This window comes from Pan troglodytes, chromosome 16, assembly GCF_028858775.2.
Source record: "Pan troglodytes isolate AG18354 chromosome 16, NHGRI_mPanTro3-v2.0_pri, whole genome shotgun sequence".
Classification (NCBI taxonomy): domain Eukaryota; kingdom Metazoa; phylum Chordata; class Mammalia; order Primates; family Hominidae; genus Pan; species Pan troglodytes.
Genome location: NC_072414.2, coordinates 48,104,119 through 48,116,578, shown reverse-complemented (window position 1 = coordinate 48,116,578; position 12,460 = coordinate 48,104,119). Strand labels below are relative to the sequence as shown.

The 12,460-nt window shown below is 38.0% G+C and overlaps 1 protein-coding gene and 1 long non-coding RNA gene across 4 annotated transcripts in view; both read left to right on the top strand.

The window, feature by feature from the left end:
- Positions 1 to 6,999, top strand: part of RFX7 (regulatory factor X7) — a 151,142-nt gene extending 144,143 nt beyond the window's left edge. For all 3 annotated transcript variants that reach the window (XM_063794976.1, XM_054667560.2, XM_054667561.2), the window contains one exon: positions 919 to 6,999. In XM_063794976.1, the coding sequence (XP_063651046.1) occupies positions 919 to 4,194 (3,276 nt within the window). In that variant the 3' untranslated portion in view covers positions 4,195 to 6,999. The remainder of the gene's footprint in view (positions 1 to 918) is intronic.
- A 2,556-nt stretch (positions 7,000 to 9,555) lies between these two features.
- On the top strand, positions 9,556 to 10,266 carry LOC134808536 (uncharacterized). Its single transcript, XR_010151714.1, has 2 exons — positions 9,556 to 9,639; positions 10,037 to 10,266. It is a non-coding gene; the product is annotated as an uncharacterized LOC134808536 (long non-coding RNA).
- Positions 10,267 to 12,460: the final 2,194 nt, after the last annotated feature.

The window sequence follows — 12,460 nt, the reverse complement described above, 5'->3', positions numbered from 1 at the left end:
AGTGATCCACCCGCCTTGGCCTCCCAAAGTACTGGGATTATAAGCGTGAGCCACCCCACCCAGCCAAGATAATTTAATTGCAGTCTTTTTTTTAAATTTAAACGCTTTTCTTTTTTACATTCAGATGGAGTAAAATTCTAATGTGTAATGATTACTTAAATGTAGGCCTATCCGTGGCTTATCAGATACAGGACTAGAACCTTGGCCAAGTTCTTTAGCTAGTTTATTAACCTCTATTTGTAGATAAGGAAACAGTCTCCTCCTTTCCTATCTCACACAACTGAGGTTATGATGAAGGGACTTTTAAAATGAGAGTAAGTTGGTACTTTATGTTATTATTGATAATAATATTTAGGAGGTATTTTATCGTTTTTCTTGTTCCTATTATCATCATCATGTTATTAAAATATGAAATACATGGTAACCGCACTATTCATTATAGGGCAAACTGGAGTAGACAGTAGTTGTATCTTATTTGCAGTGGTTTAGTTACAGACATTTAAGGTAGGCACATTTATAAGACAGTTTCCCCTATGAGTGAGCCATCTTAGCATAGATTCTGGTAGGTAACCTTTACAGTTGTATGTTTCTTCAAGATTTTATGTCTTCTTCCTGTAACCCCCTTAAATCATTGTTTCAGCAAATATTCATCACAGGTGTGAAGCTTTTAGTCTTCTAAACTGAAAAGTAACTTAATGTTCTTACATATTTTTTAATTATAATGCATTATGGTTGCATTTGTTACATTTATGTGTCTGATTGTGTAGAACCTGGTCTAGAAGAACTCTCTTCTAACATAGGAACTTTTTTCTTTTTAACATTAACATTTAATAAATGACTTAAAAGTATATACAGATACATGAATTCGTATTTACAGGCTAGACCTGTTAAATCTGATTTTTTGCTATCTTTTAACAGGTCCAGCGGACTAGGCAATTGGTAACTTCACCGAGTCCAGTGAGTTCTTCTGACGGCAAAGTTCTTCCCCTCAATGTACAGGTGGTCACGCAGCACATGCAGTCTGTGAAACAGGCACCAAAGACTCCCCAGAACGTTCCAGCCAGTCCTGGTGGGGATCGTTCTGCCCGGCACCGTTACCCTCAGATCTTACCCAAACCAGCGAACACCAGTGCACTCACCATTCGCTCTCCAACTACTGTCCTCTTTACTAGTAGTCCCATCAAAACTGCTGTTGTACCCGCTTCACACATGAGTTCTCTAAATGTGGTGAAAATGACAACAATATCCCTCACACCCAGCAACAGTAACACCCCTCTTAAACATTCTGCCTCAGTCAGCAGTGCTACAGGAACAACAGAAGAATCAAGGAGTGTTCCACAGATCAAGAATGGTTCTGTCGTGTCACTTCAGTCTCCTGGGTCCAGGAGCAGCAGTGCGGGGGGAACATCTGCTGTGGAAGTCAAAGTGGAACCCGAAACATCATCAGATGAGCATCCTGTACAGTGTCAAGAGAACTCTGATGAGGCTAAAGCTCCCCAGACACCTAGTGCCCTTTTGGGGCAGAAAAGTAATACAGACGGAGCACTGCAGAAACCTTCAAATGAAGGTGTCATTGAAATAAAAGCAACTAAGGTCTGTGACCAGAGGACCAAATGTAAAAGTCGCTGTAATGAAATGCTGCCAGGCACGTCAACAGGCAATAATCAAAGCACTATCACTCTATCAGTTGCTTCTCAGAACTTAACTTTCACCAGCAGCAGCTCACCACCTAATGGTGACTCAATCAATAAAGACCCTAAATTATGCACTAAAAGCCCAAGAAAACGACTGTCTTCTACATTGCAAGAGACCCAGGTGCCTCCTGTAAAGAAACCAATTGTGGAACAGCTTTCAGCAGCTACCATAGAAGGGCAGAAACAAGGCAGTGTTAAGAAGGACCAAAAGGTTCCGCATTCAGGGAAAACAGAAGGTTCAACAGCAGGTGCTCAGATTCCTAGCAAGGTATCAGTAAATGTCGGTTCACACATCGGAGCAAATCAACCCTTGAATTCCTCTGCCCTTGTTATCAGTGATTCAGCTTTGGAACAGCAAACAACCCCATCATCATCTCCAGATATAAAAGTAAAACTTGAAGGAAGTGTCTTTCTCTTGGACAGTGATTCAAAGTCAGTTGGCAGCTTTAATCCAAATGGATGGCAACAAATCACTAAAGATTCTGAGTTTATATCTGCCAGCTGTGAACAACAGCAAGATATCAGTGTTATGACAATTCCTGAGCACTCTGATATCAATGACTTAGAGAAATCTGTTTGGGAATTAGAAGGAATGCCACAGGACACATATAGCCAGCAGCTACATAGCCAGATACAGGAATCTTCTTTAAATCAAATACAAGCACATTCTTCAGATCAGTTACCTCTGCAATCTGAACTGAAGGAGTTTGAGCCTTCTGTTTCCCAGACAAATGAAAGCTACTTTCCTTTTGATGATGAACTTACACAAGATAGTATTGTGGAAGAGCTGGTGCTTATGGAGCAGCAAATGTCAATGAACAATTCTCATTCTTACGGCAACTGTTTGGGAATGACCCTTCAGAGTCAGTCAGTAACTCCAGGAGCTCCAATGTCATCTCACACCTCCAGCACCCACTTCTATCATCCAATCCACAGCAATGGCACTCCAATCCACACACCCACACCCACACCCACACCCACTCCTACTCCAACCCCAACCCCAACCCCAACATCTGAAATGATTGCTGGATCTCAGAGTCTGTCACGGGAGAGCCCTTGCTCCAGGCTAGCCCAGACTACACCTGTGGATAGTGCTTTAGGAAGTAGCCGACATACACCCATTGGTACTCCACATTCTAACTGCAGCAGTAGTGTCCCCCCCAGCCCTGTTGAATGCAGGAATCCGTTTGCATTCACTCCAATAAGCTCCAGTATGGCATATCATGACGCCAGCATTGTCTCAAGTAGTCCTGTGAAACCGATGCAAAGACCCATGGCCACACACCCTGACAAAACCAAGCTTGAATGGATGAATAATGGGTATAGTGGGGTTGGTAATTCATCAGTTTCTGGCCATGGTATTCTCCCAAGCTATCAGGAACTAGTGGAAGACCGTTTCAGGAAACCTCATGCTTTTGCTGTGCCTGGACAGTCTTATCAGTCTCAATCCAGACATCATGACACTCATTTTGGTCGTTTGACTCCTGTCTCTCCTGTGCAGCATCAAGGTGCCACTGTAAATAACACCAACAAACAGGAGGGTTTTGCAGTCCCTGCCCCTCTTGATAATAAAGGAACTAATTCATCTGCCAGCAGCAACTTCAGATGCCGGAGTGTGAGCCCTGCTGTTCATCGCCAACGTAATCTTAGTGGAAGCACCCTCTATCCAGTATCTAATATCCCACGATCTAATGTGACCCCCTTTGGAAGTCCAGTTACCCCAGAAGTTCATGTTTTCACAAATGTTCACACAGACGCATGTGCCAACAACATAGCTCAAAGAAGCCAATCAGTTCCATTGACAGTCATGATGCAGACAGCCTTCCCAAACGCTCTTCAGAAGCAAGCAAACAGTAAAAAAATAACCAATGTTTTGTTGAGTAAACTTGATTCCGACAATGATGATGCAGTGAGAGGTTTGGGAATGAACAACCTGCCCTCTAATTATACAGCCCGGATGAATCTCACTCAGATTTTGGAACCTTCCACTGTTTTTCCTAGTGCCAACCCACAAAATATGATCGATTCCAGCACTTCTGTTTATGAGTTCCAAACACCATCTTACCTCACCAAAAGTAATAGCACCGATCAGATCAATTTTTCTCCTGGAGATAATCAAGCACAATCAGAAATTGGAGAGCAACAATTAGATTTCAATAGCACTGTTAAAGACCTGTTGAGTGGAGACAGCTTGCAAACCAACCAGCAGCTGGTAGGTCAGGTAGCATCTGATCTCACTAATACTGCATCTGATTTCTCTAGCGATATCAGGTTGTCTTCTGAGCTCTCAGGCAGCATCAATGATTTGAACACTTTAGACCCAAATCTACTGTTTGATCCAGGTCGTCAGCAGGGACAAGATGATGAAGCTACACTGGAAGAATTAAAGAATGACCCATTATTTCAACAAATTTGCAGTGAATCCATGAATTCTATGACTTCATCAGGTTTTGAATGGATAGAAAGCAAGGACCATCCTACTGTTGAAATGTTGGGTTAAATTGTGTTTTATAACATGTAGCACACTGTATCTAAAGACATATGTATTGTATTTGTCTTAATGGAAGTGCCTCCCGCAGCAGAAATACTATTAATTGTGACATTTTAAAAGCGTTTGCTGCAGAAGTGGTTTCTTCAGTAGGAAATGGTTAGACTTGCCTCAGTTCTTAACAAGTGTCTAAAGACAGTAGGCTGTAGAAGAACAAGTATTAGGTTTTAAATTTTATAATGTGCCCCATTTATTCACATTGATTGACTATCCAGCTGTTACAAGAGCAGTCGATCTTTATTTTGTGTAAGTTAGTTTCATTTCATCAGATGATCTGCACAGAACTCAGAATAAACCATCAATTTTAGGTATAGGCTATTTTGTTGTTGGCATTATCTTTTAGATATAAAATCATAGCTAAGGTGAACTGTAGACAAGAAAGTCTTCCTTGAAACAGGGATAATATTCAGGTTATTATAAATATTTAGGCTTGAAGCATAGAGCTACTGTAGGGTGAAAAATCTCTGTAGGACTTTCTGGGGCTTCAGTACCATTTACACCCACGATGAAGGGCTTAAATAGAAAATAATGGAAAATTAAATATTACTTTAAGGAAAGCAAAGCTGCACTAAAATTTTTAAGGGAAAAAAAACAAGTAGCCATTTATATTTGTGACCTTGCATTAATATTTAAATGTTGATTTTAATATGGAGCTAGCACACATAGATGCGCAGGCACGCACACACAAAACAAGCAAATGTAACTCCAGGCATTTGTAATTTAATATAATAAATACAAGCATGTTAGAAAAATGCTGTATGTTTTATTATTTGTTAAGTTAGGGGAATGAGAAGGAAAACAAAAGCATTCTCTTAGTTTCATCACAATGGCTGCATGTACATATTGAGATTCTAATTGAGATTTACTTTGAAATTTTTCATTAAAATATTCCACAATAATCAGTTTTTTTCCTCTTCAATTGAGTGACTGACTCCCTCACTCCTCCTGAATATAGTAATGTAGTTTGATCATAAGATCCCTTTGAAAAACAGGAAGGAGGATAACATAAAAAACAACAAAAAACATTTCACCACCTAAGGTCTGAAGCCACAAATCTTTATATCTCTGATGAAACAAAGGGGATATCAATAGTACTTGAAGAAGAGCATTTTATTACTTGCTTAATTTATTTATTGTGATAACCACAATTGCAAAAGAAGAACTCAGGATTTGTTTTAAAATGTTTCTCTCTATGGCTCCCATTTTGTTTTGTGAATAATTATTTATGAGTTGCATGTTGACACAAACCTACTCACTGGTTGAAAGCTCCATTTAAGTGAGTTTCAAGATCACTTTCAAAGAGATTTTTAAATTGCCATTGTTTTTAAAGCTAACGTAAAACCATTTGCTATGCTACCTTGAACCTAGCTAAGCTTTCCTTTACCTTAGTAAGCCAATCAGAAGACTACAATCAATGAATATTTAGCAAATGTGCTGAAGGGTTTAATAAGGTTTTGTTGTTCAATAAATTTGCAAGGTAGGGTATTAACATATTTTGATAAATAAATGGTGCTAGAGTTGGCGCAGAGGTTTATATATTGATATGTCTTAGTTATTGGCATTTGTGTGTGTTTGCTGTTATCTTGATTTCATGATTTGTTAGGTATTTTTTTCTTGATGCTAGTTATTTCTTCACTGTACATTGAGACACAGCACTACTGCACACCAAAGTATGCAATACCCAAAGGAAACTGTGTGATTTCTCCTGACAAATGATGGGAGCCTTTCTTTATGAGATACTCTGAAAAGGAGATTTTGAGGCCATTCTAATCCCTTGTTTACATTATTAGCTTCCTACTAATATAAAAATAATGGAAATCTTTTTTGATAAAAATATTAAGACTGGAGGATTTTTAACCCCTTGTACAGTATTGCAGCAAACTCTTTAAATTTGGTTGAATTCGTCCAGCAAACTTTCTGGGGTTCATATATTGCACTAAATTTGTTGAACCTGTGGTAGGCACATCTCTTAGGATAAATGCAACCAATACAGTCCACAGATTAAACTTTTTAAATGTGTTTCATTATGAAAAGACAAAATGTCATCAAAGTGACAGATAAAATTGTCTTATGTAGCAATGTGCATTGATCTCAATGAGATATTTCTATTATTCTCTTACATGAGAATATTACAGCAGGAAGAATTAAGTTTAGTTTGCTTCACCATGTTAATACATGATCACAAAATGTGCATGAGTGTTATTGACTTATCTTGTACAGTACTAGGATTCCTGTAACCACTCTTTTTTTTCTTCGCTGTATTGAAACTGGTTCAGTGTTAACCAGGCAAGCATAGTTATTTACAGGTTATTTACTTTATGTTTACTAATTCTGCTTAGTTATTGTTGAATATGTTCTGTTCCAGATTATTTTTATTGTTTTGATGTTTAAAACATTTTGCATACTGTTTATCATAAAACTTCATGAAGTAAATAATTTTGCATATAATTGCAATAAGCACTGACTTTTGAACTGAAAAGAAGGAAAGTGTTTTTTTGTGCAGTGCTTCTGAGGTTCATATAATAGTCTTGTACTATAATGTGCTTTACTACACGATAAATGACAAAAACAAGCCCTGTTTCATGTTTCATTTAGTGCAAAAAGTCAGATTTCCCCAGTGTTTTGTTGTCTGTTGTACCTGCTGAAACTACAGTAGTTGAATATTGCAGTAGCATTTCAGTTCTCTTTTTTTATTAAAGTGCTCAAAAATTGTTTTTTAAATGTTTTCAAAAACAATTAAAAACATTTTATATTAAACTGACTGGATCTGAAGGTGTTTTATGGGACATATTTTATATAGGCAACATATTTTGTAAACAGACCCAATGTTATTCTTCCTTTGATGTCATTAACTTTAGGGAGTGAATAAAAATGAGCAGAAGGCAGAACAGTGCTGCTGATCTGCTGTGTGCTATTAATCCAGAAGAATACACAGATCTTATTTCATTCATCAAAACTCTGTTGTTCACTTAGGATTATTACCAATGAATGGTGCATGGCATAGAACTTTATGTTGTCCAAAAAGCCATCTTTTTCTCTTTCACATAGTGTTTAAATGTTAGCCTATGGAGTACCTAGGTAAGTATATTTCTGGAGCTCTGAATAGAAAATGAGAAAATTTTAAGCATAGCTGTGTTCAAAAGCAGTATAGACATTTCCAGGTACCAGAAATAACAAACTGATAAGTGTAATGAATTTGTAAGCCAGAACCTGGGCTACAGGTCTGGAAGCAGGCCGAAGTAGCCAGAAATGTCAGCTCCTGCAAAGTAATGAAACCAGGGTCTTGAATGGAGTTTCCTCACTCTTGAAACTGAGAAGCAACAACAACCAGTGCCAGGGACTATATATTGTAGACAGATCTTCTCAAACAGCCTACTCCTCTGTTTACATAGATCTTTGTAGATCTGTGATAGTTCCACTATCACCATAGATCTGGAGCCCTCAGTTCGAACAGGTGGTAGAAGCAATTACAAAAGGAAAGGAGTGGAGATTAGGAAGGGAGAGGTAAAGAGCAGGAAGGCTCCCATGAAAGCTGAGCCTGCAGATCAAAATTCGAAAGTACCTGAAGAAAATGAAACTAATCCTAAGAAAGGCAATCAGTCACTCAAGAGAAAATGAAAGTAATGAACTACCTAGATAATACTATAAAATTAGTATGTTAGGATCCTCAGTGCTCAATGACATGGAAGGGTAAAATGTCAGAGCAGGCAAACATAAGAACCAGTGCATAGAGTCAACCAGTAAGAAATTCTGGGGGTGAAAATACTGTGTAACACCTGAGGTGATTTTGGTTGCAAGTAATTGAAAACCCAACACTGGCTTAAACCATAAGGACACTTACTTTTAGCTTAATAATAGTGGAGATAGGAGGTTCAAGGGTTCATTCAATGGTTCATTGTTTACAGGCACCAGATCCTGTTTGTGTTTCTGTTCCATCATCTTCAGCTTTGCTTTGCTGTGTCTATTACCTCATGGTCACAAGATGGCTGCCACAGCTCAGATGTTATACCCTCATAACATCCCAAGCAGGATAGTAAGAGCAGTTCTTAGCCTTTTATCAGAGAGAAAAAAAAATCTCAGAATCTTCCATTAAGCACTCCATACACACACTGTTAGTCTCATTGTATTAAACAAAGGCTCATCCTAAGGCCAATTACTTAGCTTAGATCCTTAATTAATGCTTTATAGGTAGGAGGGGGGCCCATTTCCTGGAGCATGTGGTCATTCATCTTAAATGAGTTCCATCACCTAGGGAAGATATTAGGGACTTGCTGTTTGGGAGGCAACCAGTAGTGGTCACTGCAAAAAATAGCTAGGTAAGATGAGTAAGATCTTGTACCCACCTTTGAGGGGCTTACAATCATAAAGAGTTAAGTACATGTTCTTTGTTAAGTGCCAACAGTATGTATAATACACCATGTAGAAGAAAAAATAAGAATTTGAAATCTGCCGAACTAAGTATAAGTTTACTGGTGCTAACTGTTAACTGGTATCTTGCCTTCCCCCTATGAGCTGAAAAATCAGGTATTATTGAGTATCACAAATGCAAGTTGCCTCAGCTCCTACAGCATAAGAAAAGACCAAACTTTTTATTTTGTTAAATCTGAAGTACAGATTTATTTTGACATGCATTGTTATAAATGAATTATTAAATAATTAAAATTATAAATTTATGGATGGGATCACTTATTAATATTGCATCATCTGAAATTTTAAAAATATGTATGCCAGTCTTGTTGCTATAATCTGCTTAGAAAAAAGAACAAAACAAAAAGACTACATTTTTCAAGATTTGATTTTTAAGAAGTACTTAATTCTTGGAGAGGAGAAGAGAGTCATATAAATAAAATATATCATGAGAGTGATATTACTGTGGTATATAGAGTATTTCTTTGCATTAGACCCAGTGTTAAATAGTTTGCATATATTCTCATGTCCTCATTGTAACAATTTTTAGCGAGTATTATTTTTCAGGTGAGAAAATTTTACTTCAGAGATTAACTGGTGGAGGTAACATAATAACAGGAAGAGCCAGGATTATCTTAATTTCAAATCCCACTTCATACCATTATGCTATACTTAAGATATGTGTTCACAGTGTACCTACTGCAGTTGTATGATCTGGTTGCTTCTTTGAAATTTTCATTCTGGTTTTAAATTTAGAATTGAGTTTGATTTTTGTACAGTTCTTTATTTAACCTCCCATCCTTATATGTCAACAATTCTTTTTCATTTTTATTGCTTTTAGATTTACCTGTAGTTTGTAATTTTCCTCCAAATTACTTGAATCCTTTTCCCTCCCTTCTCTCCATAGAAATACCCTGATGTATTAGGAGAATGAAGATTTAAAAACAAAATTTTGTTTTCCACACAGCTTTTCAAGCATATTTCATACAGGTATACTCTAGTCATATTTATGTTTAAATCACTTAAAATGTCATCAAAATAAAAATGGGACTTTTTTTTAACAGATGATAAAGTGCCTAAAATATGTCAGTCTCTGTACAAGGTGCTAGAGAAGACACCTGCCATTTTGAAATTTTGCAATATAATGAAAAAGACACAGTGAATGTCTTTGCAGGATGCAATGAGGTCACTATAGCAGAGGCGGATACTTACCAGTAGTATGCATTCTCCCCTTCTTCCTTACTGTAAAAGTCCTTGATTTTTAGCTGAGCACACAGCCATCTGACCAAAAGGCTACATCTGCCAACTTCCCTTGCAGTTAAGTGGAGACACTTACCAAGTACTCAAAGAGATGTAACCAAAAGGTTTGGGTGCTACTTCTTTGCAGTGTTCTTGTCCTTCCTCTCTGCTGGCTGGAATGCAAATGTGATGGCTAGAACTCAAGCAGCCCTCCTGGACTTCATGTTAAAGACACATGCTGAGGATGATTGAGCAACAAGATACAAGGAGCCCAGGGCATGATGACTTTGGGAGGGAAGATGCCCAACTAGTCCTGACTGCTTACCTCTGGATGTGTTTTACATGAGAGAAATAAAAGTCTTTCTGGTTTAACTCATATTTATTTTGAGTCTTATTTTGAGTCTCTGTCACTCAACACAAATCCAAATTCTAGCCAACATAGCTGCTGGAAGGTTTTAAGCAGGAGTAGGGAATGTTAGAGTCACATGGTGATTGCCAAAAACATCATGGATGCCCCAAGGGCAAACTGCATCTCGTTTTCATTGGGATTGGTAAATCAGGAGAGGATCCTAGAAAAATACCCTTTCATAGCTTTGGGGGTTGGGGGAGACAGAAATAAGAGTAGATGAATTCTGAGCTGCTGATCAAATTGAAAGGCAATATAGCATTCTGGTCAGACCTAGGTTTAAGTCTCAGCTCTGCCAGTTATAACCGTGACCAATTATAACCATTCAAACTTACTTGAATATTAGTAATGGTATCCATCTGGCAACCATTTCTAGTGCTGTGCCACATGGTTCTGGCCTGTTCATTATTTTTGCCAACATTTTGAATGAACACACACTAAGTTTGCTGTGGCAAATGTAGATTGGCTTGCTCAATTTCTGTTCCAGCTTCCTCCTTGTATGAAGGGGCAGGAAAGCCAAAAACCACATTTTCTAGACTTCCTCACAGCTAAGTTATGAATATGAATTACATTTCATCTATTAGATTTGTTATTGAAAGATCTGAAGGAAAAAAATTGAAGCAGAATCCATCTTCCTACTTCTTTTTGGTGACTTTTTCTTGCAAGCAAGCTCATGGAGAGTTTCTTAGCAGCAGTGTCCTAAAGTCTATTCTTGTGATTCTTAGGTTTGAAGGTCCATGTTCCAGTGCCAAATCACCAATTTTGTGAATGTCTAGAGGTGGTCAAGTGGTGCAGTGATGGTACCAACAGTATCAGCAACTTCCTAGTGTGGCTTCCTGCTCTCTGCAGTAATTTCAGAGACAAACACATGGGTGATTCCCCTGATAATCAGCTCAACCATATTGTTCCAGGAGTCATTTCTGGAGGTAGTCTAAAGCCTGTTTTTCCACTTACAGTTGTCCCTCAGTATCTGGGCAGGGATTGGTTCCAGGATCCCTAGGGATAATGAAATCTGCAGATGCTCCAGTCCCTTACATAAAATGGCAAATGGCATAGCATTTGCATATAGTCTATGCACATCCTCCTGTATACTTTAAGTCATCTATAGATTACTTATAAAACCTAATGCAAGCCAGGCACAGTGGCTCAGGCCTGTAATCCCAGCACTTTAGGAGGCTGAGGCAGGTGAATCACTTGAGGTCAGGAGTTCGAGACCAGCTCGGCCAACATGAGGAAACCCTGTCTCTACTAAAAATACAAAAATTAGCCAGGCATGGTGGTGCACTCCTGTAATCCCAGCTACTTGGGAGGCTGAGGCTGGAGAATTGCTCGTACCCAGGAGGCGGAGGTTGCAGTGAGCCAAGATCGCATCACTGCACTCCAGCCTGGGCAACAAAGAAAGATTCCATCTCAAAAAAAAAAAAAAAAATGCAGTGTAAATACTATGTAAATAGTGGTTATACTGTATTATTTTTATTGGTATATTTTTCTTGTTGTATTATTTATTGGCTTTTTATCCCAAATATTTTCAATCTGTGGTTGGTTCAATCTACAGATGAGGAACCTATGGTATGAAGGGCCAACTGTATTTAAAAGCACTTAAACCTCTGCATTAAATCCTTTTCTGTTTAAAATACCTAGAATAAACATTTTCTACACTCCACCCTGACTCATAACATATGCCTATAGGCTAGGAGTCAAGAACATCTTAGATCTGGACCCGGTTCTATCATTCTTCTACCGTCTCTGCACTTTAAGAAATAATGATCCCTGTCCTAGTTACTTCCCAGAATCTTGTGAATCTCTGTGAAATATGACAATATGTTGTAAACCCTAAGTCTAAGAGGTTATCATTATCATAAATACCTGTGTGAAAGAACAGACATTTATCTGAGAGTGGGAAAAATTATTGTCCTTTTTAGCACTTAAATGTTATATTTTACCTGAAGCCTCCTTCTACCCCCACCACATACACATGTGTCAGAAGGTAAAGTATAAATCCATATTCAGAAAGGCACTGAACTTTGAATTAATGGCAATAAACAAGAAATAAGTGTTAGTAAACATTTTAATTTAAGCCAAGCTATATCTGAGTATATTTGTTTAACATAGATTATTTGAATCACGAGACCTCTTGTATTTGGACTTCACGTGTTTGAAACACAC